Source organism: Pelodiscus sinensis, chromosome 22 (genome assembly GCF_049634645.1).
Source record: "Pelodiscus sinensis isolate JC-2024 chromosome 22, ASM4963464v1, whole genome shotgun sequence".
In the NCBI taxonomy this organism is placed as follows: Eukaryota; Metazoa; Chordata; order Testudines; family Trionychidae; genus Pelodiscus; species Pelodiscus sinensis.
Genome location: NC_134732.1, coordinates 15,415,122 through 15,442,505, shown reverse-complemented (window position 1 = coordinate 15,442,505; position 27,384 = coordinate 15,415,122). Strand labels below are relative to the sequence as shown.

Below are 27,384 nucleotides of genomic sequence, written 5' to 3'. Positions count from 1 at the left end.
TGATGGAGATTCCATAGCCTACCTAGGCAAGGCAGTAGTAAGTTTTCCCTCACTTTGCCCCAACCTAGATCTGGAAGGATCACCTCAAAGGGTAAAATAGTAGTTCCATTTCCCATAGCTTATTCAGCCTTTGGTGCCTGTGCTGAGATTAGCTGCCTTTGGTTTTCATATAGGCTGTGTCTACACTGGGCCACTTATTCCGGAAAATCAGCCGCTTTTCCGGAATAAGCTGCGAGCTGTCTACACTGGCCCTTGAATTTCTGGAAAAGCAACGACGCTCTACTGTACAAAATCAGCCGCTATTCCGGAGAAGCTACGTTGCTCCCGCTTGGGCATAAGTCCTTATTCCGGAACACTGTTCCGGAAAAGGGCCAGTGTAGACAGCCCAGTAGTCTTTTCCGGAAAAAAGCCCCGATTGTGAAAATGACGAGCAGGGCTCTTTTCCAGAAAAGCGCGTCTACATTGGCCACAGATGCTTTTCCGGAAAAAGGGCTTTTCCGGAAAAGCAGCCTGCCAATGTAGACACTCTTTTTCCAGAAATAGTTATAACGAAAACTATTCTGTTTTAAGCATTTCCGGAAATTCATGCCAGTGTAGACACAGCCATAGTGTCTATCACCATGGCATCTAAACTGTCTACCAGGTGCCAATTAAAGGCCATAGTGGTATTTGATGCAGACTTCCGTCCATTAGGGGCTGGACAGAAACCCACCAACTAATTTCATATAGGCCACAGAACAACTCTCAGATGATATTGACTCTTGGTCCGACAATAACCTGACCTGATCTAGATTTCAACTGGCCCGTTAGTATGGAAAACTCTCTTGGCCATTACTCTGTTGTCTAAGCACGATCTAGAACTCCTGGAGGTGAGTTTTATAGCACCCCAAGCATGTGAATTTTTTTGCTGTCCTCTTCAAACTTCTGAAGATAAATGCCATATCTAAACAACTAGCCCAGTGTGTATTACATGTATCCAACGCTGGTTATTTAAACACATTCTAAGGCTTTTCTGACAAGACAACAGATGCAAGATTACTGTGCTTGTCAGTTCAGTTCCTTAGACAGAAATAGAGGTGCAGCATAAAAAACCCAAACCAACTCTACTTTTCTTTTTTTTTTTTTTCTGTTCAACCTCAACTGTTAATTTTGGTGAAGGATCAGACTGTGAGCGATATCAGATCCCTGGTGAGAATCAAATTCTGGGAGCCCAGAATTTTGCTGCAAAGTTTATACGGTGGGGATTTCTTAATTACTTTCACTGGAAATTTACCTGACAGTGCTTTCTCAGGTAATGCAAGGCATATTCAAGGAGAGCTGCTCATCCGTTGACAGAGTCTTTGATTTTTGTGCTAGGTTGCAAATTAAGTCTTTTGGCAAGGTATCCTAACACTTGCTTGTCAATTGCTTATCGCTTATTCATATAGCATATTGAGCGCAGTTTGTTTTATCTGTTTGGGAAGGCAGTGCATGTTGACAAATGTTTTGTCCAAAGTGGTTGTGGGATTTTTCTTTTTTCTTTCTCTTTTGTGCCCAAGTAAACAAGAATGTTTTCCCAGGAAAGCATGCCTGCATTCCTATGCAAGTTGAAACCTCTAATGAAGAAAGAGACACTAATGCGTGTCAATGACAGTGCATAGATATATTTATTCTGACAGGGGCCAATTTTTATCTTTGAAATCAGTGTAAACCTGGAATAACTCCAATCAAATTTGACAGCCATTCTGGATATATACCAGTACAACTGAGACTGGAAGCTAGTCCAGACTGTCCAACTTTGGCTTATTGACATGCTTGTTGTTGTTGTTGTTGTTAAATATTTCTATTCAATAGAGCCAAAAGGTCCCAATCAGGGCTGGAGCTCACTGTGTTTGGTGTATTTCAACAGCAGCTTCCTCACAGAATCAGAATTGACACCTAGGGCTAAATTCAGGTTAAACCAAATCAGGCAAATTGTGACCCTTAAACAGTTACATTTGTGACTTGGGTAGGACATCAGAAACCAGGCTGGCCCAGTGTGTTGCAGATAGTTAGTCCTTTTTGGAGTTGTCACTGGTTAGATTGCTGTGGGTCAACATTTACCCTTTTCATAGGGGTTGGGTTTAGTTGCAAAAGAAACTCAAAATAAAACACAAAAATTAAAGCCAAATCCTTCTTCTCAGTTCTGGCTGCTCCAGGGTTTCTCCCCCAGGACTTTCCAGCCTGCATTCTAGGTCTTCTTTCTAGAAAGCCATTCCCATCTTCTTGATATCCAGTGCATAACAACAAATCAGCCAAACACAATTCTTCCCAGCAGGATCCTTGCCTGTTAGCAAGGTGAGGTTTTAGGCAAAGACTGCCAGACTGTGACAGCACGATTGTCGACAGCACGATTGTCAACTCGCATGGTAATATTCAAGGAGGTGAGTCCAATTTATTTAGGTCCCCAAAATTACCTTAACCCCTCTTCTTTTTCTGAGGCTCAAGATTTTCATGAACCTTCTTTTTCAAACCATTCCATCTAGCAACAAGGTATTTTTTTTTAAAAAAAAGAGCCATTGTCAGCAGCCCCTAGAGCATAAATATAGAGAAATCAGTTTGCGCTCCTAATGAACGAGGACAAGGGGCCACATTCTAGTGAGAGCAGGGATACTAACTAGAGATGTCAATGGTTAACGGGTTAACTGGTGGCCTGGCCTGGCTGGAGCAGCTGTGCCATGGGCAGGGGGTAGAGCACAAGGTTGGTTTGTACACAGGGGACACATGAGCTGTCTGCTCTGACTTAATTAGGTCTGCACTGCAAAAAGTGGATGGGTGCCAGATTTCTTTAAAGCTTGGGAATGTTTGGCTCTGGGGTTTTGGTTTCGGCCCTAGATTTCCTCCTTATAAACCGAATGACCTTGGTGCTATGCAGTGTTTGCGCAAAAAGGGCATTGCTGGAATCCTGATCTGTTGGCCTACAAGGCAAACCAACCTTATAAAATAATCTGTGTGTGGTGATTTAAAGGCAAAACAAATGGATGGCCAAATTCGGGGTGGTCATGGGCATATATATGCTAGTCAGGGAAACAGATCACATCTGCCCCAACTCCTCTGATAAGTTACAGAGCTCATTCTGCACAACCTGGATGGTCAAAATTCCAGTGGAGCATAATGGACGCAATCAATGAGTAAGGATGTAGTCTGGGTATTTATGCACATACCTCTTCTGAACGGTTGACCACTGGTTACAATTCCCTGTGTATTTAGTCTAAAAGGGACAGTGTCTCTAAAGGGGGCAAGGTGCATTTTTTGGGGTTGTACATAGCTGGAATTCCCCCTCCATTCTGCAGCTTATGTATGTAGCGGCAGCTAACTGCACCCAAAGTTTGTTTTTCGTTGTGCAGGATTGCCAGTATTAGGGATGTAAAATAACTTTTAACCTGTGAACTGGTTCAAAGGGGAGTTTTTGAGCAGTTAACCACTTAAATGGGAGCGGGTGGGGGGCCATGGCAACCAGGTCGCCAGTTGACATCCCTAGTTATAGAAACCCTGCTTTCATTAGAATGTGGCCCCTTCAAGGCTAAGTTTTAGCAAGATAAATAAAGTGGGTCACACACACATTCTTGGACACAGGAGATGCACTAGCAAAACTAGAGCCCAGGAACAGGAAGGAAACTAAAACAAAGCAACTGAAAAATATCCTTTCCCTTCTTTGGGTGGGTGACTTGGTAGATAGGGGTTTCCTGCTGGGATAAACAAGGGGTTAAACCTAAAGCAACTGCCTGTTGTGTCTTGTAAAAATACCACAAATCAGCAACTTTCACTAATGAACTGCGCCTCGATGTGTCACTGCCTCTCCCCAGCCTGTTATATCAGCAAGCTGGGCAGTGACTGCCGGGCTGGGGGGCCCAGGAGACAGCAACCAGGGTTAGTCTTCCACAAAGAGCTGTTAAGTAAGAACAAACTGTACAGTGCACGGAAGCTTGTAAATCAAATGCTTAGCTTAATAGCATGTGCCATTATTCTAAGGCAGTGGGGCTGAAACCTAAATCCAAATGAAAATATAGTCAATTTGTCTATACTTTAGTGACTGAATGACTATGTAATGTCACAGGACTGTGAAGCTGTGGAGAATGGACGGAGGCAATTAGTGGAAAAGAGCAAAGCTCCTTCACTTTCTCCTCCTCCCTCGTCTCACCAGGAACTAGATGGAGGTCAGGTGAACGTCCTAGTGGATTCAGTGTTCACTCCAGTCTAAGGGCTGATGAAGATCTGTGCATCCAAATTCTGCAGCTCTCTGCAAGCAACCAGGGCAACACGTACAGGAGAGTCTCCTCTCCTTTTTGTAGGCTTAAAAGCACGAGTCCATCTTCTTCCCTTTACGAGGATGTGACCCTATACTGCGCTCAGCCCTCTTACTTCCCACGGAAATCCAGGCAAGATCAGGCCGGAAGTTTGTAAGGCACATAGAAGATGATACGCAAGGACAAAGCCTGATCAGGAAGTGTGAGGAAGCTTCACGCCATTTGCTTTCTCACTGCTGATGTTGGATGTCCTGTTCCCAGGCCCAGCTTTGCCACAGGAATAACATCCACCTCCTACCAGTGTTCAGGCCTGATTAATGCTTGTCAGTCTGTGCGAGCGCAAAGCGTCCATTCAGGGTGCCTTCCAGAGGCGTCTCCAAGCATGGTCCAAACATCAGTTGACCCATACAGCCCTCCCATCCCCCTCCTCCCCTCACTGAGGTACTAAAGCGTTGATTGTCCCCATTTCACAGATGGGAAAACTGAAGCATAGAATTGCCCACAGATCTCGGCATGTCTGTGGCAGACTGGAGGGGAATGAGCATCTCCCACCTTCCAGACTTGTAGCAACCCTTCTCCAGAATCCCAAATTACTCTTCAGTTACATAACACGAGATGGTATATTAAGAGTCCTGTGTGTACTGGGACATGTTAGACAACAACATTCTGCTCCAAAGCCAAAAACTACCAGCTGCACAGCCATCACCCTCTCTCCTGGCCATTCCCTGAGCTAGTGTGGCTAAGAAGAACACAGCTTACCCGCAGGTACATCTTTAGCCATACACCGTTGCATAGGGCACTGTGGGGAGCCCCAGGAAGGCTCCCTGCTTGCCTTGCCCCACCCTCATGCCGTTCAGAAAAGCAGCTGCAGGGTAGTTTCTCTTTAAAAACTGTGAACTGGGAGGGAATGGGGGAAGGCTTCAGGCACTGTCCCCGTCCCCAGCACAATCCCATTGGCCGGTTTCTGGCCAGAAATGGCCAGTGGGAGCTGCCTGTTTGAACAACAGGCAGCACACAAAGCACTACGCTGCGCCCATTCTCCCCCCTGGCTCATAGTTATTGTCACACGTACATGGCCCTGCAGCCTGTGTGGGGCAGAGCAGGCTCCCTGACTATCTGAGAAACATGCTGGGATGCTGGCTGAGAGTCTCACAGGTAAATCTCCCAGCCACAGCCTGCCTCTGGCACCCCAGGCCATCCCTTCCCCATCCCTCTGCCCCCCACTCCACATACCCAAACCCTTTGTCCCCCTCTTTCATCCATATATGCAAGAGCTCTCAGTGGTCAGAAATCCGCAGCCCCTTATTTGTCCACTAGCCACTTCTCTGAATTACAGTTACTTTAAATCATCTGAGTAGTTGGCCAGTCCAGTGCCCCAGATCACAACTGCCTCCTTCACCCAAACTCCCTCCCAGACCCCACTCTCCCTCCTGCACCCCAGTCCCTTACCCCAAGCTCCCTTCTGCACCCTACCTCCATCCCAGACCCCGCACCTCCTCCATTAATATCATGGAAGAGTGCAGCCCTCGGCCACTTTCCAAAATCTTGGAATGGCCACCCCATCAAAAATTATTGTCCACCCCTGCTCTAGATAGCTGCTATAAGAGGGCTTTAAATGTTCCTCCTTTCTTGGGAGAAACCTAAGAAAGGTCAGGAGGTGTAGAGGGTTCTTTTGAGTTTCTCCTGGGGAATGCAGTGGTCCTCAAGAATGGAAGGTGGAGCTGGTGTTCCATTACAGTTAACATCCAGGTTTGGGGAGGAGTTTTCAAGTGGAGATGTCTGATTGGTGGAGCGCCTCATCTCTGCTAGAGCCTCTCCCTGCTCCGCTGGACCTCAGAAACCATGCAGGGCTGGCTCCTGCTCCACACGCAGGTATGCAGCAGCGGGGCACCCTTCTTCAAACCTTAGAAGCGATGCCAGAGGGAGACCAGAATGGGCTGGCTGAGGAGCAGTGACCAAGTCTACAGGAGGTGGTTCCTGGAAGAGGGTTTCTTGGGAGAAGTAGGAAGACTGGGAGAAGGGAGCTGGTCCTGGGGAGAGGTGAGTTTTGAAACTGGACCACAAAGAGTTCTGAGCACACAGAGTTGCTTGCACTCACTGCGGATCCAGCTCAGTTTCTGTTTTAGCCTTGTGAGAAGCTTCTCCGAGCCTTTTATGGGTTGGAAATCTAATGAGAACAAACTCCAGAGATTTTACTATTTATTAAATGGTTTATTTACTGGCTGATTTTTTTTTTTTTTTTTTACCCCATCACTGAAGAATCAGGACACATTATATAGATCAGTGGTGCTCAATCTTTTTTAATTTGTGACCCCCAGGGCCGGGAAAATTTTTGTTGAGCCAAAAAAAAAAAAAAAAGTACTGGTCCACTCGTCTGCCACACTCCCCCCGCCACGACCCACTGCTATAGATTAGAGGCAGCGTCCTGCCTACAATGGACAGCACTACCTGCCCCTCCCTCTGTTGTCATATTCAGTTTTCACTAAGCCCACAGCCAGTTGCCCACAACCAAGAGTAAAAAGGTATCATGAGCCATGTACAGATGGTCAGATTATACCTCCTAATTCTGCCCTGCTCTGAAATACCATGAGACTAGGATTGGAGGGGTAGCCATGTTAGTCTGTATCTGCAAAAATAATGAGGAGTCTGTGGCCCCTTAAAGATTAACAGATTTATTTGGGCATCAGCTTTCGTGGGCAAAATCCATCTGCCCAGGAGAGCTGATGCCCAAATAAATTGATTAGTCTTTAAGGTGCCACAGGACTCCTCGTTGTTTTCATGAGCATAGGCTTTCTGGTATCGCTCCTTCTTCTGGCTGGAAATAAACGCAGCAGGCACTACTGAAGTTCATCCAATTTCTTGAAACCTCAACAAATGCTTGGGTTCAGTGTGGTTCAACTGTTGGATCAGTTTATATCTTAATGGAACCGTTTCACTGCCCCTTGGTTAAAACTTCACATAATGGGACCCATGCTCTGAAACTGTGTGGAACATTGCCTTTCCCAATCTAAGTTCTGATATGGACCTATAGCAAATCATAGCTGCAGCTGGGGAGAAACAACGCTTTTCAGATTAACGTAGCAAGGAACAGAAGGATTATGGAATCCTAGAATACTAGAACTGGAAGGCTAGGTCTACACCCCACCGTTATTTTGGAGTAACTGATGCTATTTCAGAATAACATAGTCTGTGTCTACAAACAAGCAGTTATTTCAACATAATGTCAAAATAAATGTTGAACTGGAGGGCTGCTTACTCCAACTCCTATAACCCTCATTAGACGAGGTGTAAGGGAAGTCGGGGGAAGAATGCTCTATCTCGAAATAACTGCTGTGTAGACAGCTCCAAAAGTCAAAATGAGCTATTTTGACTTGAGCTATGCTAATTGCATAGCTTAAGTTATGCAGTTTATTTTGAGTTGAGGCCTGCTGTGTAGATGTGCCTGAAGGGACCTCGAGAGGTCATCAAGTCCAGTCCACTGCCCTCATGGTAGGACCAAACATTGCCTACATCATCCCTGATGGAGTCTATCTAACCTGCTCTTAAATATTTCCAATGGCCAAGATTCCACAACCTCCTTAGGCAATTTATCGATGTGCTTCTATAGAAACCTGACTAAGGCTCCTGTCCTGGATCCTACGGGTGGAGCAGCCCCAGTAGAACAAGGGAAGAGCAGATAGAGAAGAGCAGGGAAAAGAGAATGCATGAGACTGCCTGTGTGGGCAGGTGTTACGTATTTATACAAACCCAACTGCTCCCACAGATAAAACAAAAGGGAGAGTAAAAGAGAAAAACGGGGACAGAGACTGAAAAATGAAGCGTGATGGAAAGGTCCAGGGCGAGAGGAGCTATAAAGCAAAAGCTTACCCCAGGATCTCGTGTGACTTACACAATCTGTTTAACAGCGATCGGTCATGTTCTTTCCCTGACATTAGCTGCAGCAGCAGCTCTGTGCTGACAGGCAGCTGGGATAAATGATTACTGACATATGCTAATAGGACAGACTTAGGCAGGATGTAAAAGGAATACATCAAGGTGGCACGAAACATATTTCCTGGTTGAAACTCTCCAACTTGTTCAAGTATATTAGCTTCAGGAAGCCATGAATCCTCTTCGTTGTTTAAATCAACACAGTTGCAAACACTAACCCTACGCATGTTGGCCCGTGCTGCAGGATTCTGTAGAATAGTATCTATCAGTGTCAGATGTGGTTTTGGCCATGTAAACTCCCCACAGGTTTTGGAGACTCAGTCTTTCTGTTGTTTTCCCCCCTTCCCTTTCTTTGTAAAATGCCCCCTGGCGCTCTGCTTGCAGCGTCTCTCTAATTTACACCACAAACAATGATCCCAGAATTCAAAAAAGCCCCCAAGAGTGCAACAGGGTGCCTAGATTAATACAGTGAGGAGTTCAGATCCCATGCTAGGACATGAAACCTTAACCTTGTCTCTTATCTGGATCAAATTAGGTACGTGTCATGTGTTTCTGTAAACCTCAATAGACGCTTCATTCAATCTCAAGGAGACTATTGTCAATCAGACAGTTTAGAGACCTACCAAGAGCACAAACTTTCTGGAAACCAGTAATTCTCAGGATAACAACACTTCTTGAGCCAAATGAACCCAGCATGACGTGAATTATTTATAGAGCAAAGCAGCAAGATGGCATGCTTTGCACATGCCCGTTTTCGGTACAGTATTGCTTGCTTATTTCGGGAATAGGTTTGAAGTTCAGCTATTAATGAGGAATAAAGAAGCTGACTAGTATTAAGAGTGAGCCGGGAAAAGACACATTTCTAATCTGGCAAAGCTGTTGAATGTGCTCACAAGAATTTGGCAAACGAATAGTAGGAACTTCCAGGTCACTTCCCTCCTTCAGCTGTCTCCTCTGTATGTCTTCTAGGCCCCAGTGCTGCAAACTCTCACATTCTTAACTTTAACAAAAAACAGGACTATGTAGCACTTTAAAGACTAACAAGATAAAGTGCTACATAGTCTTGTTTTTCATTTCAGCTACACCAGACTAACAAGGCTACATTTCTATCACTATTCTTAACTTTAAGCATGTAAGTGGTACAGCTGAAGTCAATGGGGCATTTCATATGCTCAACATTAAATACATGTAACCATGTTCCCTCTAAGTTTCATAGGTGACTTATCAGTCCTGCCCAGACAATCAGAGCCCTGAGCCTCTGACTGGGCAGGGCTGATTAATCACCTGTGAATCTGTGCTGCCCCACAGTTTAGAGAACACTGCATGTTAGTGTTTGCAAAACTGGGGCTTTAGATTGCAAGACTGTCAAGACAAGGGCTGTCTTCATTGCTTGCTTTGTACAACACCAAGTGCACTGTTGTATTCTATTAAACAGGGTATGTGTCTGTATGCACAAGTCCCATCATACCTTCTGAAAGTGGGGCATGTGCCAAAGCGAGTCCAATTTCACAGGGGGTGGTTGTTTCCTGAGAAGCGAGGTCCGAGTTTCGTAGACTTTCCTTTTCTGCAACTAAAGAGAAATCAGATGTAGGGAAAAAGCACCTAGGAACAAGCCTACTCCACTGAATTGAGTCAGCCTTTTGGCAAAGGGGAGACTCCTATTTAATTGATCTGGGTCATCTTCTCATATTAACTTTTAAACTCTAGCTACCATTTATGCAAAGAACATTTTTGCTCAGGAAAACCTCAGTATCCAACAAAGCTGATAATAGTACAGGGTGTCCCCACTATAAGTTGCCCCAATATACACCCATTCCACACAAAAGTCATTGACATTTGTAGGAACTGATGCATTATAAGTCCACTCATTCCCTACCCAGAAGTCGCACGGAAAAACAAAACAATTTGTGCAAATGGAAGTCAGCCGCGGGGAAAAAAATTCCTCGCTTTACGTTGTTTCACTGTAAGTCCAAGTTTTTTGGAACATACATTGGACTTTTAGTGAGGATAGCCTGTACACAGTAGCATGGTTTCCCATATTGCAACCACTTCTGGAGTGAAGCGGGGCAGCTGTTCCAAAGAGGAAGAAGAGAATTATCCATAGTTAGCTGAATTGCAGATGGATTTTAGATAAGCCGATAATATAGTTCTGATTTGAGCAGGGCATTAAGGTTAATGGGCCTATTCTTGCAAAAATGGCTGAGATTCTTAGGGACCAAAAGTCAAGACACATATTTTAAACTCCATCACAAAAGGTCCAGCACAGAGCCCTGTTCTCCATACTAGAAGGCTGTGTCTACACTGCACCCCTTTTCCGGAAAAGGGATGCAGATTAGACACTTTGGAATAGGCAAATCCGCAGGGGATTTAAATATCCCCCACGGCATTCGCATTAACATGGCTGCCGCTTTTTTCCAGCTTGGGGATAAGCCAGAGAAAAGCACCAGTCTAGACGTGATTCTCCGGAAAATAAACCCTTTTCCGGAGGATCTCTTATTCCTACTTGAAAGTCCGTCTTCCAGGATGTTTTGTGACTGTTGCCCATTCAAGTTATACATTAGCCTGACCATGCTTAGCTTGTAGCACATGGGAGATGTCTCACACAAGGTGCTACAGATTATGTGAATGTTTTGGGTTATATGGTGAAACTTGGGCTTCTGTATCACTCGAGTGCAGTCTCTTATGTAGGTTTGCCTCCCTTAATTCAATAGGAGATGCCTGCAGATTTCAGGAACTCTTGATAAAATGGAGGAAAACACAATAATCTCGCCCCATGATTAAAAAATAATCAGTCATTAATAGATCAGGTGGCAATGTGTTTTCCAACAGTGCAGCCATAAAATAGCTGCTAATTAAAAACACTGTATTCTTGCACTTCAGCTATAAAACATACTTGGTAATGGCAATAATACCACTGAAATTGGTCATTACCATATTAACTCAACTCTTTCTTGAGCCATTAACTAATAAACCAGTCATTGGCTGCTTTTAAATGTTATTACAACATTGCTGCATATAATGGCACCGTGTTTCACGCTCTAACTACTACTCTGACTGCTGGAGACAGACAAGCAATGCCTACATCAGAGCTGGGGCCTTGCCTCATTTGAATGCATGTTGGAACCTACGTTAGGATGGTCATGGAGGCCCATCTCTGGGGCGACGTTGTGAGATCTTTCATGGGGACTTCCTGGGTGAAGATAAAATTCCTTGGAGGACACTTGACTAAAACTCCTGAACATCAGAAGACTTGGGACCCATTGTCACTTACAAAAAAGTTGCTTCACATGGCAGTGGTAAAAAAGGGGTCTTCCTGTTCATGACAATCAAGCCCGTTCTCTTTAATTGATCTGATGGTTTTCAATCAGAGTGGGAACTGGAGGCTAGATTTTTAAAGCTATGTAGGTATCTACAGATGCAGACTGATACCTAGTAGGATTCTCAAAACTGCCTAGGTAGGTTAGATGTCTAATTCCTATTCTGTCCTTGGGAGTTAGGTGCCAAGAGGCTTTTGAAAATCCCATTAAAAGTCTAGCTCATGAAGTGCCTAAATTCTTCTTAAAATCTACCCGGCTGTCCCTTAATACATACACTCATTTGTACAATTCTTGAGATTTGCACGAGATAACTATGGTGGTGTATGCTGACACAGAACAATGCCCTAGATACCTGCTAGCTGAAGCCAAGCTGACTTTAAAGGAGAGGAGTAAAAGAGAAATGCCGACACTTCTGTAGAAGGAAAATGCTTTGCTACAGAAAATACAGTATTTTAAGATCTTTTTGCTTTGTTTTGATTGTGCTATTAGCAGCCAGGGAACCAAAGTTCCCTCTAAACTTACCATTGATCTTACAGTAACTGACATTTAGGGCACTGCCTTTTGCCCTGAAGAATCCCACGGGTATTTATAAAAATAAAAAGGGGATGTGTGTGTGTGGGGGGGGGGGGGGAACACACTTTCATGCATTGTCAACATGAAATTGTTCTGTAGGAGCCATGCAGGTTCAACCATGGAACCTTTCAGACCAAGTAGGGGCAGAGGTGTATCCCTAAAGCCCTCCTTCGGGTACGTCTACACTGCACGACTATTTCAGGATACCAGAGGTATCCCAAAATAGTTACTCTGCATCGTAACATGCCGCCCACCCGTTATTTCAAAATATTTTTTTGAAATAACAGGCATGCTATTTCGGCATCCCTGTAACCCTCGTTGCATGAGGGTTAAGAGATGTTTCAAAATAGTGCATTATTTTGAAATTTGGTGACATGTAGACGAAATAGAATTGGAATAAGATACACAATTTGTGCTATGCAAATTGTGTATCTTATTTTGAGTTTAGGGTGCTGTGTAGACACACCCTTCTTAGGGAATGGGGGTAAACAAGGCCTGAGCCCTCTAGCCAGTGTTATCTCACCCACTACTGAAATGTTTCTAACTCTGGGGAGGAACAAAGCAGTGGTTTAACAGAGGGCAGCAATCCTACATAAGTCTAGGACAGGAAGTGAGGGATACTACATCCAAAGTTCTGTTACCTTTTTCTTGTCCACTTGCTGGGCCACGACTATTGCTCTCTGTTGCTCCATCCACACCTCCTTGTATCTGTGCTGGAGAAGGTCGAAGAAGGGAGTGGAAGGCCTATAACATGTTCAAAAGAGAATGTCACAGCGGGCCAATGCACCCCCTAAATACCCTCATTTGGTCCCTCGAAAAAAGACTTTGGTTTGCCTAGCGAGGATAGAAAATGCGACTGGGGGAATGCTGTGGCTATACCATTTCTGTTGGGAATACAGAAATCTGGTGTGAGGAGAGGGCCCTGCTGCAGAAAGAAATGGCACCACGTAGGCTCACACAGCACTAAGTGCCCTAGGTAGCATATGTGCTGGAGAAAACTGTGCAACATACGGTTAGCTTCCCTTGTGCATCCACCACACTCCAAATGCCAAATGTGCCTTTCTGCACACTAGGGGACTGCTTGATTTCCAGCTGCAAAGATGCCTAGTAGGATGGAAGAATCGAGCAGCGCCTTGCATGACACATCCCTGTGGGACCCAGTTTAGACTTAGACACAGCATATTCCAGCCTTCCGGACTTGGGGCATCCATTTTGGACAGCTCAGGGAAAAACGATCATTTGGGCAGAGCTGCACCTGCACTGCTGATGCCCAGAAAGCTGCTGGCTTTGCTGCTGGGTGCACTGTCTTGGCACAGCCAGAGCTTCCACATGCTTTCCCAATAGGGTTGCCAACTTCACTGATCTCTGTCCTGGCAATCGGAACACAGAGCAGCCCCGACTCCTCACACAAGCCCCACAAAGATTCACAGACACCAAGGCCCAAAATGACCACTGTGATCATCTGGTCTGAGCTCCGGTGTAACAGAAGACGGGGCTTCCCTGATTTTAATTGCAGTCTGAGGTAGCACAGCTCTTCTAGACAAACCTCCAGTCTCTGTTTTAATGTTCCTAATGATGGCAAAGAAGCCACTCCCTGCCATGAATCTTATCCTAGGCCTTGTATCGGCTCACACCCGGATTCCTAGTACCCGTAGGTGCTCTTTTAGTGTTTGGTTTTGCCTTTTGTTTTTTTGGGTGGTGGGCTTTTTTTTCTTTTTTTTAACCTTCTCCTCCCTTCATGAAAAACAACTACATTGGGGGGAGGAGATCCTCTCTCTGGGTATGTCTACACTACAGCGCTAATTCGAACTAACTTAATTCGAATTAGTTAATTCGAACTAAACTAATTCGAACTAACGCATCCAGACTAAAAAACTAGTTCGAATTAGCGTTTTGCTAATTCGAACTAGCATGTCCATATTAAGGGTACGTCTAGACTACAGGCTTCTGTCGACAAAACTTCTGTCGACAAAGAGCATCTAGACTACATTGAGTTCTGTTGACAAAGCCAGCTGCTTTGTCGACACGGTAGTGTGGATGCAAAGGACAGTTTACATGCAATAACACCTTCTGTCGACAGAAACTCTGTCGACAGAAGGTGTTATGCCTCGTAAAATGAGGTTTACCAGCGTCGACAAAACTGCTGAGTTCTGTCGACGTTATGTCGACAGAACTCAGCGGTAGTGTGGACGCAGATATAGTTTTGTCGACAAAACCCTGTAGTCTAGACACACCCTAAGTGGTCCCTGAACCGGGGTTAAGGATGGCCGGAAGCAGTGCCGGCAGGGCATCAGATGAGGACTTAGAGCATGGAGCTGCTGTCTCAGGCTAGCCGAGGGCTGTGCTTAAAGGGACCCGACCCCCGCCCCGGACAGACAGTTCTCAGGGGTGCCCCGCTTGCAAAGCAGTCCTGGATTGGATTGCCCGGAGTACCCACACTGGGCACATCACAGCACTCGGCCATCAGACCGGCTGCACTTGCTGCAGGCTGCCATCTGGGGAGAGGGGGCAATCGGGGGGCTGCAGGAGAGCTTCCACCCCCAGAAGCCCGCAGAGCCAGCCCAGTCCTCCACATCGGGAGCTCGTACCCTATTCCTCCCTCACCTCCTTCCACTTACCCCTCCCTAGACCCCTTTCCTGATGTACAAAATAAAGGACAATTGTGTTCAAAAATGGAATCTGTCTTTATTGAACAAAACTGGGGGAGACTGGGAAAAGGAGGTGGGAGAGGGGAAGAGAGAGGGTGGGAGAGGGGAGGGCAACTATAATGATGAGGGGTTTGGAACAGGTCCCATATGAAGAGAGGCTAAAGAGACTGGGACTTTTCAGCTTAGAAAAGAGGAGATGGAGGGGGGATATGATAGAGGTCTATAAAAGCATGAGTGGGGTGGAGAGGGTGCATACAGAAAAGTTCTTCATTAGTTCCCATAATAGAAGGACTAGAGGACACCAAAGGAAAGGAATGGGTAGCAGGCTTCAAACTAGTAACAGAAAGTTGTTCTTCACAAAGCAAAGAGTCAACCTGTGGAACTCCTTGCTGCAGGAGGCTGTGAAGGCTAGAACTAGAACAGAGTTTAAAGAGAAGTGAGATAAAGTGATGGAGGTTGGGTCCATGGAGTAGTCTTAGCCAGGGGGTAGGAGTGGTGTCCCTGCCCAAAGTTTGTGGAAGGCTGGAGAGGGATGGCACAAGACAAATGGCTTGGTCACTGTCTTCGGTCCATCCCCTCCAGGGTCCTTAGGGTTGGCCGCTGTCAGCAGACAGGCTACTGGACTAGATGGACCTTTGGTCTGACTCAGGACGGCCATTGTAAGCTCAGGGCTCAGGGTCGGAGGTCTCAGTGGACCACCTTGATTTTCAAGCACACCTGCTCCTGGGTGGCCAGGCTGGCAGCTCTCCTGCCCTAGATGGCCACTTTCCTGTGCCTAGTGCAGAGGTCGTGGACGAGGTCCACGATGTCCGCACTAGACCAGGCGGGTGCCCGCCTCTTGCGGTCCTGGGCAAGCTCCCGGGAGCCGCCAGCCTGGTCTCGGGAAGAGGGGGAGGGCTGGGGGGCATCGGGTGGCTGGCTCGAGCCGTGCCAGGTGCAGGGTCTGCTAGCTGGGTGCTGGCAGGCTTGCACCTGGCAAGGGCACCGTAGCCAGCCCGTGCCCCTTTAAGGGGTCCGGGGCCAGGAGGGGGGCATACGAATTTCCCTGGTGTTGGCCAGAGTAGCCACCAGGGAAAGCTGGGGAGGGCTAGCCTCCCACTAGTTCGAATTAAGGGGCTACACACCCCTTAATTCGAACTAGTAAGTTCGAACTAGGTTTAGTCCTCGTGGAATGAGGTTTACCTACTTCGAACTAAGCGCTCCGCTAGTTCGAATTAAGTTCAAACTAGCGGAGCGCTAGTGTAGCGCCTATGAAAGTTAATTCGAACTAATGTCCGTTAGTTCGAATTAACTTTGTAGTGTAGACATACCCTCTTAGGGTACGGCTAGACTACATGTTTTTTGTCGGAAAAAGGTCCGCAAAATGCATACGTTTTTCAGGTTCTTTGTGTCAGAAAAGGCTTTTCCAACATTTGGCCTGTCTAAACTGGGCCAAATGTTGGGAAAAAAAACCCCTCTTTTGGAAGCCCCATTCTTCCTCCTAGAATGAGGAATACAGGGGCTTCCGAATGAGCGTGTTTGCTCTTCTGCGCAAAAAAAAAAAAAAAAAAAAATGCAGAAGAACAAATGTGTTCCCTGGACATGGTGGAATTTTTTTGGGGATACTGGAGGTATCACAGTCTAGCTGTACACTTATTTTAATTGAAGCAAAATACAGGACGATGTAGCACTTTAAAGACTAACAAGATGGTTTATTCGGTGATGAGCTTTCGTGGGCCAGACCCACTTCCTCAGATCAAGTAGTGGAAGAAAATAGTCACAACCATATATACCAAATTGTATCCTTTGGTATATATGGTTATGACTATTTTCTTCCACTATTTGATCTGAGGAAGTGGGTCTGGCCCACGAAAGCTCATCACCGAATAAACCATCTTGTTAGTCTTTAAAGTGCTACATAGTCCTGTATTTTGCTTCAGCTACACCAGACATCATTGGAGATTTTAAAAGAGTAGGTCAGACAAACGCCTATCAGAGATGGTCTAGATCATGCTTATTCCTGTCAGGAGTGCAGGGGACTGGACTCGATGACCTCTCGAGACAGGGGCAGATGACCGTTTTGCGGGGCCCTGGGCAGCATAATTCCGCGGGGCCCCCCTTTGCCACGGTGCATGCACAGCGGCACCACGGAGCATGCACGGGGCTTTCTGAAGCGCGGGGCCCGGGGCGGCCACCCCGTTCGCCCTGCCATATATCCGCCCCTGTCTTGAGGTCCCTTCCAGTCCTATGAGTCTATGATATTTGTTCCAGCAGCAAATGTGTAACTACAAATCCTGAGTGATGAGTAAGTGAAGGGATATCAGTCTTAATGTTTTTATAAATCCTCCTCTCCACATACCCTTCTGATGAGGAGTTCTTCCATTGCAGCAGCAGCAGCCTATAACAATACGTAGCCACCAGACATCCCGCTCTGCTACACCTGTAACATACACCTTAGTCGCCACTATGACAACAGGAATGCTTCTCTTCCCTAAGAACCCAGGCTAAGTGCTAGGTAGCATTAACACCACTAAACTACCACAAATGGCTAGCATTCCTGGCTGCCACTATATCCTCTTATTGTCGGAGATGGTCTGCTGTGGAGAGAGCATATCCTCTGGTACACAAAACCACTTCCTTCTTGTGCTTCTAAGCTTTCAGCAGGACTGAGATCAGTAGCAACCAGCTTCTAAACGCCACTCGTGCTTGGAGAATCTTGTAGTAGTGCAGAAGAATGCCAGCAGTGCATATGCAAATAGTAACTCTTCGGTTTCTGTTTCCTTCACCCCTGCGGTGACTTTTATTACTTAATTATTGCACGCCACATGCCTCAGAACAGCCTAATCTATGGTCATGTTTTCTAATGATACTGGATGCCCAATCTAGCAATATACACCCCCAGAGGCCATTTGTATGAGAAGAGACATCTTTGTACAAATCTACTATTTCATAGATCACATGCTGCCGGGGTCGGTCTTTTCAAGCATTTGCTTACAAACCAGCTGCTGACTCTAACCATTCACCAGCTGGCTAGCAAGGGGATACCATGAGACAAAAGATTACACTGTCTTGTCCCTTCGTTTCCTTTTCTGCCTCTGATTTGAGTCTGTATTCTGATCAGGGAGCTGGGAAAATTAGATACGAAAATGATTTACCAAAAGAAAATGCACCACTGAGCTCTGATTGTGTAAAGTGCACAGCACTGTTATTCACAGGGGAGTGTGAAAATTGGCAACTCTTGAGCAGGAACTTAAGTTTGACAGCCTGGTTTAGTAACTGTTTATCTGGAGACATTTGTTTAGTCCTGGCAAAAATACAACACGAAGCCACTCACATTAACTTGTTTGCTGCTTGGCTGATCACCCGTGGTTTACTGGTTTGATGGCATTGTGCAAACCGCTGCCCCACTGGTGTGGTGCTTGCGCATTGTGTCGTCAGGAAACTGCTAATCCCATACGCCAGTATGACAAAAGGATGGGCAGGGGAACAGAAAGCACCACGGGTCACGTTGGCTTGCCAGCGTGCAGAAAAATAAACATGGGGAACATAGAAATGATCAAACCAGGATGGCACAATGACCCATCTAATCTACTCCCTCTGGCACATCACTTCATGGCCACCATCTTTCTGGCTGAGCGCACTTCCTTCCCTGCATTAATTGTTCATAAGGATTGCTGCTGTGTGACATCACTGCCCAACCCCATGGACCAGGGGTGCTTTCCCACTGAACATTCAGCTCCTCTCAGCCTGGATATGAAAACCAGCCTAGGGTCGAAGCACAATGGTGAGGGTAGGAGAAAGACTATGCTGCCCATACCGCTACTATATGTGTTATCAAGAAACTGCAGGTTTCAATCTCCAAGGCTGTCAAGACTGCACCTTTTACAGGCACTAATTTCACTTGCATGGGGAACATAAGGGGTAATGGTGTGCAGGAGCGGCCCTAGATGAGCTGTCGGCAACTGGTGCCCTTGGCGAAATGCACGATCGGTGCCCCCGCCTCCAAAGCCCTCAACGACTGTTTATCTTGGTGCCCTAGGCGACTGCCTAGTTTGCCTGTATTGACGAGCCACCACTGACGGTGTATGGGAGGTATTCAATTTTGGCGCTTCATTTGGCAGCAGAGACCTGTTTCACTGTGGTGACTATTTCACTGTGTGGAACTTAGTGGCTGCAAGATGGATTTGAGTTTGATCCTCTTCTTCACAGACCCTTCCCTCTTGTGATTCATCACACTGAGGTCCTGAGCCAACAAGGCTCTTACGCACACGTGTGACTCTTAAGTCCTCAGTGGGATGGCTCCTATGTTCAAAGTTACTCATGCTCAGGAGCTTGGCTAGAGCAGGGGCTTACTGTATATTCTCATTGTGGGGGCTCCACCTCATTTTTCCAAGATCCTCTATGAGCTAATGCAGGGGGTCGGGGAAAAAGAATAGTTCTGTGACGATAACTTTAACCAAAAACTCATTAGAGGGAAATCCACTCTGTGGGTCAAATCCTGGTTCCACTGAAGTTGACTGGAGTTTTGCCATTGATGTCAATGGGCCCAGGATTTGGCACTAATGCAGTAATTCTCCCCTGAGACAGACCAAAAGGGAAAGTCACTCGCACATCTGTGCTTCTTAAGGAGAGGGGTCAAGCTTGTGTTTCGAGTTTCTCTTTCTGTGGCCCTGCCTAAATGTCTGGAAACAGATGCCATGGTTCTAAATCAGGCAGACTTTTGTTGTTGTTTTGCAGATGCTTGTGGGGGCGGGAGAAGACAGGGAGCAGCCAGTTAAAACATTTATTATGGATTAAAACAAAGCTCCTTCACAGCCATTGAGATCGTCTTTGTTTTGGCACAAGGGCCCTGCCACATGAAGGAAAGGAGCGAAAAGTTTTGATATGATGTAACAAATTATTTATAGCCGTGGGGAGGGGGGGACCCCATCTCTTCCATTTATAGTCACGTTGTCTGAGCCATTTCTAACGTTGACGTTTCCTAAATAGTTTAAAAATTTATTTATGCACATTTTCAAAACTACTATCCTTGGGAACATTTTCTGGGTCTTTAATAGTCTCTTCTGCTAAATTATTTTCAAGAGACAGGATTTATAACAACATCCAATAGAAATGACAGGCTCCTGCTAACTTGGTTATACAATGTGGTAGACTCCTGCCAGAAATCTTTTGGAAAAGAAACTTTCAGCCTTTTAATGGGTTCTTTTTTACTGTAAAAATAATGCTAAGTATAATAAAGTATTAACCACGTTAAAATAAAATGGTGTAGACCTTAAATGGGCTACAAACTAGTTAAATCTATTCCACTCAATGCAATCCTTCAGTGCTTTGCAACGGATACCACCGAGCCGGGATTTAACTAAAATGAAGGCACTGGGGACATGCAAGAGAAATGGTAATTATAATTTGCAAATATTAGTCTGACACTTTTTGTGTATGTGTGTATAAATCCTGACAGCTAGGATCCATGTGTTCCACCAAATAGTGCTCTACCGAGATTAGAAGGGATCCTTTTACGGCAGGCCATCCTCATATCTGTAGCTCATTAAAACTTTGTGGAGAATGAGAACTTGCAGAAAATAGGAAGCCGTCCGAACCTTCTGAGGGACTTTTGGTACACGCTTGTTGAAAGGTGTTTGAGAAGGGAGCCTTGGGTCTGACAAACTGGAATTTTAGTACGCCTCTCCGTTCACAGTGGGGCAAAATAATTGGTCATCAGTGACTACTAATTTGGTTTAGTAGCCAGAGGCATTTTTTTTCTTCCCAGAAAATCAATGACAGCGCAGAGGTCTGTTCAATGTGATTCAGCTCAAGATGGGTCCTCATTTAGCTCTTGATGCGCCTTCCGCTGGAGACAGCTATTTTGTTAAGATGAAAATTAAATCTACCCACAATACTTGACGCTGAGAGTGGCACCAGGCAGAGCCATCACTGTAGTCGAGGTTGTGTCCATTTTCCCCAAACTTATTTTCGAAGATTTAAATACTGGCCATTTTTTTTTTTAAAATCACATTTGGCAAAAAGTTGGTAACAAGGATTCTGCTCGGGAGGAATTTTTTAAGACCTAAGTGGTTCGATTCCTGCTGCAAAAGCCATACTTGTAGATGTTTTTCTGTGCTTGTGTAAGTCAATAGCAGATCCAATATAAACAGTTAGGGCAAAGCCCATCCCTTGTATTGTCCAGGTAGATCTGAACTTCAGTATACTCCTTCTACATTACAGGTTGCCCACTGATAACAAGATAAATGGTCAGGGAGAGCAGAATGATAGATTTTGCCACTGGATTCACCCATATTTAAGGTGCATCTGTTCTGGCCTATTGCAAAAACTGTTCATGTCAAATGGGGCTGTCATGTGAGCAGGACCTAGCCCTACATGGAATTACACTACAGACCAGAGGCAGGGAACCTTTTTTCAGTTGGAGGCCACTGATGCACAGAAAAATCAGTCAGGAGCCACCCTAAGTAAGAAGAAATAAAATACCCTAATTCTCATACTGAACTTGGGGCACTGAGGCTTGGGGCTTCCTCCAGCAACAGGGCAAGCCGGCACTTGCACTCCAGCCCCACCGAGGGGACACCAAGGCTCAGAGACTTGCTATGGGGTTGCAAGCACCAGCTCACCCCACTGTGGGGGAAAGCCCTGAGCCTCGCTGCAGGCTGGATTCAAGTAAGAGAGGTGCTGGATCCATAGGTTCCCCACCCCGCTATAGACCATAATGGCACCATACAACTAGATTAGATTTATAGCATCACTCACCTTCCCAAGGGCTTAATTAATTAATATTTTTTAGAGTGGAAATGTGTACAGAACACATTCTGTGAGAGTAAATTGAGTTTTAGCGGAGTTCTTTTGTGAGACTGTGTTGCTGCTGTTGTTCATAATCTTCCCTTCAGTACAACTGATTTAGGAGGACAAGGAATGAAAGGCACAAAAGCCATGTAACCTTAGATTAAGGGATGACAGTTGTAGCACTTAAAAGTTACATAAAACCATGTCCTGCTTAGATGCCATTAGGACAACAGGGGTAGGCAAAAAATGCAGGTCCAGTCCTATCATTTTGGGTTTGTGTTGGTTTGTCAGAGCTGACCTGCTGTAAAAACTTAAACAACAACAAACAGTCTAGCAGCACCTTAAAGACTAACAAAGCATATAGATGGTATCATGAGCTTTCCTGGGCACAACCCACTTCTTCACATGAATGGACTGCTGCAATTTAGTGCATGCATAGATTTTCCAAGCTTGACACTCATTGGAAAAATCTATTTCAAACCAGTTCCTTTTTCCTTTAGAATTGAGCAAAGCATTTCCTTCCTCTACCGAAGGAACAGTCCAATTAGCAAAGATCACAGTAAAGGACATATTTTCAAACATTGCTATGAATGCAGACTTGGCAAGTACAAACGCAGGGATTTTTTTTAATGCATATGTTGTGCAGAATGTCTTGTAATGCACTCACCGATTTTCAGATTTTTCTGAAAATTCAGTCCCAAGGGGACAGGCTTGATAAAACCAAAGCCAAAGATAAGAGTTGAGGCTAAACCTATCCCTAAGCTCATGTCTCCAAACAGTGGTGATTTCACTTGTTCCATATGTGTTACATTAGAGCTTCTTCAGGACCCTATATAACTCCTGCCTAGAGTATGTGCTGGCTTCTGGTAACAATCAATGTTTACATGAAGATCTTCTAGTGTTAACATTTGGCCCCTTGTACACCCCAAATGTTCCAGCTGTTTATTCTTAACCCCACTTCTTGCAATTTTCTGACCTGAGGCTGCCGTTAATCTTATTAGTAGGCGCCCAATGGAGCCATTTTCTCAATGCTGCTCCCACCTTGTGGAATTTGGTTCCTGCTGATATCAGGAACTCTGAATTTCTTGCGGCCTTTGGAGATAGTCTTAGAAGACTGAAGTCTTATTTTTATTGGCCAGGCTTTTATTTTTTGTTTAGCTTCCTGCTTTCGGTGGTAGTGGTGGCAGTGGGGTTTTTTTTCATTATTTTTTTAAGTAAAGTACTACAAGACAGTAAATGTGGACAGATGGGTGGCAAGTTATATGGGCCTGAGGGCTCTGCTCCAATTATGTTCAGGGCTGGGTCTCTCCTCTGGCCCTATCTGCTGCTGTTCCCATGTTCTCCCCCCTCACTGCATTCCCTGGCCCCACCGGCTGCCCCCAGGTGATTTAAAAGGGCCCAGGGGTCCCTGCCATCGCCCTGCAGCCCCAGGGGGAGGTGTCTCCGCATGCTACCCCTGTCCTAAGTACCCCTGCAGCCACTGGGATCTGTAGGTACAATGCCTGCAGGCAGCAACAAATGGAGACCCCTCCAGCCCCCTAGCCTAGAGGCCACTGCAAGGGGGGGTGGGGAGCCAGGTAAGTGCTATACCCTCGCCCCTTGCACTGCACCAACTTCCCAGAACTTGCACTACCAACTCCTTCCCACACCTTCCCCCAAATTCTCTCCCAGAGCCTCACCCACTCTTACATCCCTGCCCTAGCTCAGAGTCTGCCCCCAGCAACCAGATTCCCTCCCATAGCTCGCATCCCACCCTCACATAAACTCCCTCCCAGAGCCATAGGCAGGTGGAGGGAGAGGGAGTTTGGGTGGAGAAAGGGTGCAGGCTCTGGGCATTCTGGGCACCCCCAAAATTTTTGCAAACCTCTCCCTCCACCCAAGTGTGGATATAAGCCTTTCACTGTTGCCTTTCCTTGGACATTTCCTTGCTGCAGGAGGAGTTTGTTTGCATTGCATTGAGATGGATGGCGTTATCCTCCACGTTGATGCTGGCAGTTCGTTTTGGGGGAAACAATCACAGTATAGTTCTGTGCTGGGAGATGCCATGTTAAAAGCTTGCTGAATCACACCAGCCATGACCATGCCATGCTCACAACGATGCAACTAGTACTGCAGCTACTGCAGGCCCACAATACGAACAGACTGGCTTAAATATCAGTCTCTGCACTTCTAGTATGGCTGCCAGGGTAGCACTACAGAGCAGTAGCAGCTCCTCCCAACGGAACAGAAAGTAATACATTGACAGAACGACCTTTTAGCAAGATGCCTGGATTCACTTCTTTATCCTCATTATTATTGTTATCATCACCTCTATGGATATCCACTGAAAATCTCCCTACTGAACTCATCTCTGTGCACCCATTAACTGATCAGAGACATGTGATCTGTAGATGGCTTCAGAATATTAACTGGGGAACTCTTCTACCATGCAGATTTCTCATCTGGAAATCCAAGTAATTTCCCGGAACTCCCTAAAGCAAAAGTTTCCTTAGCATGGAGATACCCAGCAGCAGATTGTCTTAAGCAAATGGAGCTTTATGTTCTCCTCGTTCCATTTTTTCCTTTTCTGAATAGAGATGGAACTTTATTCTCACCACTGGATTTCAGGGGGTAGCCGTGTTAGTCTGTAGGGCTACATCTATACTGCACGGTTATTATGGACTAGGCTATTCCGGAATAGTTATTCTGAAATAGCTTATTTTGAAATAGCACATCTACACTGCAGGGCAGTCTCAAAATTAGTCCCAAACAGGCTTCCTTTATGTAGATGTGCTATCTCAATTTAGCGCCCTCGGAGGAATAACTTAGAATGGTCCTGGTGAGGGGCTATTTTGAAATAGCTATAGTGAGGAGTCTACACATGCCTTATTTCGAAATAGCTATTTCGGTATAGGTGTTATTCTTCGTAGAATAAGGTTTGCAGAAGTCGAGATAAGCCGACCGTTATTTCAAAATTATTTCAGAATAACGGAATTGCTGTGTAGACACTTGCATAGTTATTTCAGAATAAAGGCCGTTATTCTGAAATAACTTTGCTGTGTAGACACGCTCTAACTGAAAAAATGAAAAAATAACACATGGTCCTGCAGCACCTTAGAGACTAACAAAAAATGTAGATATCGAGCTTTCGTGGGCACAACCCACTACTTCAGATGAATGGTGCCCCTGGGATAACAACTCTGAAATTAGGAAACGGGGAAGGGAAGGGACACAGACAGACATTGGCTAACTGCCTGGACACGCAGCTGTAAAAAGGTGATCTGACATTGACAGCTGTCACAGCGTAACGACTACATTTCATAATGTTTTTGGCCACAGACGTGCTGTGGGTCTGTACAGCTCCTAGCATAATGGGGTCCTGAGTGAGGCCTAGGCGCTACTGTAGTGTGGACAGACGAAACCAAGCGTGGGACCTCTCAAGCTTAGTACACAGGTCTCTACTACTTGAGCTAAAAACCAGCTGCCTCTCAGCTAAGGCTATAGCGGAAACTCATTTTGCCTCTGTGTAAGTGGTCTCAGTGTCACTAGATGGGACAGCGGACCACACCCAGAAAGTGTGTCGGTTCCACCACCGCAATCTAAATAATAGGAAAGAGCAAATGCTTTCTACCATGCTGGCTGGACAGGTGCACAGCACCGGCAAATGCTGCCCACAGTAGCTGTATTATTAGGCTGTCTCCCCACCCTTCCTTTATGGGTGAGCTACAACTAGCTATCCATCCCCTATTAATTTGTCTCTCTGTATAGCCCAGCAGGAATCTGGGGCATGATTACAGCTATGGCCCTTGCTTGGGAGGTAGGCAAAGCCCAGCCATCCCCTTGCACGCCGCCTGCCTTTCGCTTGCTTTAATTGTTCCCCTTTGGCCAGCAGACCTGTCTGTTCTAACAAGGACAGTCAAGAGGAGGGGGAAGTAATTGAGGCACTTAACCACACTCACAAGCGTTGACTTCTGCAGCTAATTAGGAAAGAGGGCCGCTGGGCTTTTTGTTATTTTTTAATTGTGGTTTCTGCATAAATGCTAATGGCAGAGGAGGGACGTATATTTAACAGCAAATTCTTGACTTCTAAATTTGTATAAAAGGTCATTTACAATTTGTTAACATTTTCACAAGGGTGAATTCAATTAGCCGCTCCAAAAGTCCCTACACACGTGCACACACATTAATAATGAGAGAGATGGAAAAACAAGCAGGGTGTGAATGTCTTGCCTCTTTACTTTCCTAAGGAGTTTGCAGAACATACAGTAAAATCACCCTTGCAGCTGGATAGAACTCTAAATGAGACTGGCAATAAGCCCACAGAGAAGCCTGAAAGATCGGTCTCTATTTGACCTCACTTTTTATTAACCACTGAAAACAATAAGAGACAATTTTTGGTTACAAATTAAAAAATGGGGACCAATTTTTTTTTGCAGTCCTTATCCTGGCAAATCTCTCCATTAAATCAGTGGGTATATGGCCTACACAGGGACTGCTGGCTTTGTGCTGAGTACTCTGAAGTTCCAATGTTTCTGCTTCTATTCTTTGGAATCTGGATGAGGAGATAACATAGGCTATTTCACTCTCAGCAGCCAGGAAGAGAACTGCTTTTTCTGTGTCTTGGAGGAGTTGTTCTTTGGCTCAGAGAGCTCGTACGTGTAAGACAGCAAAAAAGAATAAAATCCATTGTAAACATACCCTTTAAAAAACATATCAGAGGCTCATAGTTGCACTTAGGAGTACACATAATGACAAGAGCAGCAATTTGCTTTACTGTTCTCTCCCTTGCTATGAATATGAGAGAGACCCTGATAACAAACAGAAGCACTATCTTATGCACAGGATACTAAGTCCAGCTCTAACTGCCTATTAAATACAGGCAGTCCCTGACTTACGCTGATCCAACTTATGTCGGATCCGCATTTACAAACGGGGCTTTTCTCGCCCCGGAGCTCACGTGTCCTCCGGGGCGAGAAAAGCTTCAAACGAGCAAAGCCGCTGGACCCCCCCAGCAGACCAGGGACACCCGAGCAAAGCCGCCGCTAGTGCGCCCCCCCCCCCCCCAGCAGGCTTTTGTTGCGGGATGCCTCGGGTAGAGCAGCTGGGGTGCTGCCGGGTTGGTCCTGTGGGAACCTACCGGGCAGCGCCCCAGCTATTCTGTCCCAGGCTCCAGATTCAGCAGCTGTTGAAACTGATCAGGCTGATTCCAGGAAGCTGGGGGCAGAGCAACTCTGCCTCAGGCTTCCTGTAGTCAGCCCCTGGTCAGTTTCAGTGGCAGCAGCTGAATCTGGAGCCAGTTCCGACTTACATACAAATTCAACTTAAGAACAAACCTATAGTCCCTATTTGTACGTAACCCGGGGACTGCCTGTAATTGACTTCACATGTTGGATGTTGTGCACTTGAATTGTGGCCAGTTTAACCTTTTGATGTTTACAGTGAGTAAGATAAAGCTAAATATCCACATTTCTCCTTCAGACTTGTTTGAAAGCCTGAGTTTTTGCTCTCTGAAAAAACTAAGGTAGGAGATAATTGTTTTTATAGAAGTTGGCCATTACAAACCAGCTGGCTGAATTCCTAAAGAAGAGCTGGAGTGCTCAGCTCAGGCTTAGTCTTAACCAGCTCCAGCATTCAATGGACAACCATCAGAAGCAACAAGTGAAAGCAGAGTTGGGGAAATTAGCCATGCAATATGTCTACACTGCAACACTATTTCAAGATACCAAAGTATACTGAAATAGCTGTCCTGTGTCTTCACAGCAAGTCTGTTATTTTGGGCTCGCTATTCTGACGTCCCTGTGAACCTCATTCCACAAGGAGTAAGGGATGTTTTGGAATAGTGCTTTATTTCGAAATAAAATGCAGGACAATGTAGCACTTTAAAGACTAACAAGATGGTTT

The 27,384-nt window shown here is 45.6% G+C and overlaps 1 protein-coding gene and 1 long non-coding RNA gene across 3 annotated transcripts in view; one reads left to right on the top strand and one right to left on the bottom strand.

Annotated features, from left to right (window-relative positions):
* Window positions 1-27,384, bottom strand: part of CFAP77 (cilia and flagella associated protein 77) — a 126,107-nt gene that overhangs the window by 7,362 nt on the left and 91,361 nt on the right. The window contains exons 4-5 of the mRNA XM_075905745.1: window positions 12,727-12,829; window positions 9,664-9,765 (exon numbers count right to left, since the gene is read on the bottom strand). Coding sequence (XP_075761860.1) covers window positions 9,664-9,765; window positions 12,727-12,829 — 205 coding nt within the window. The remainder of the gene's footprint in view (window positions 1-9,663; window positions 9,766-12,726; window positions 12,830-27,384) is intronic.
* The window catches only part of LOC142819347 (uncharacterized), a 71,311-nt gene that overhangs the window by 9,164 nt on the left and 34,763 nt on the right, over window positions 1-27,384 (top strand). The gene's annotated exons all lie outside the window — the stretch shown is intronic.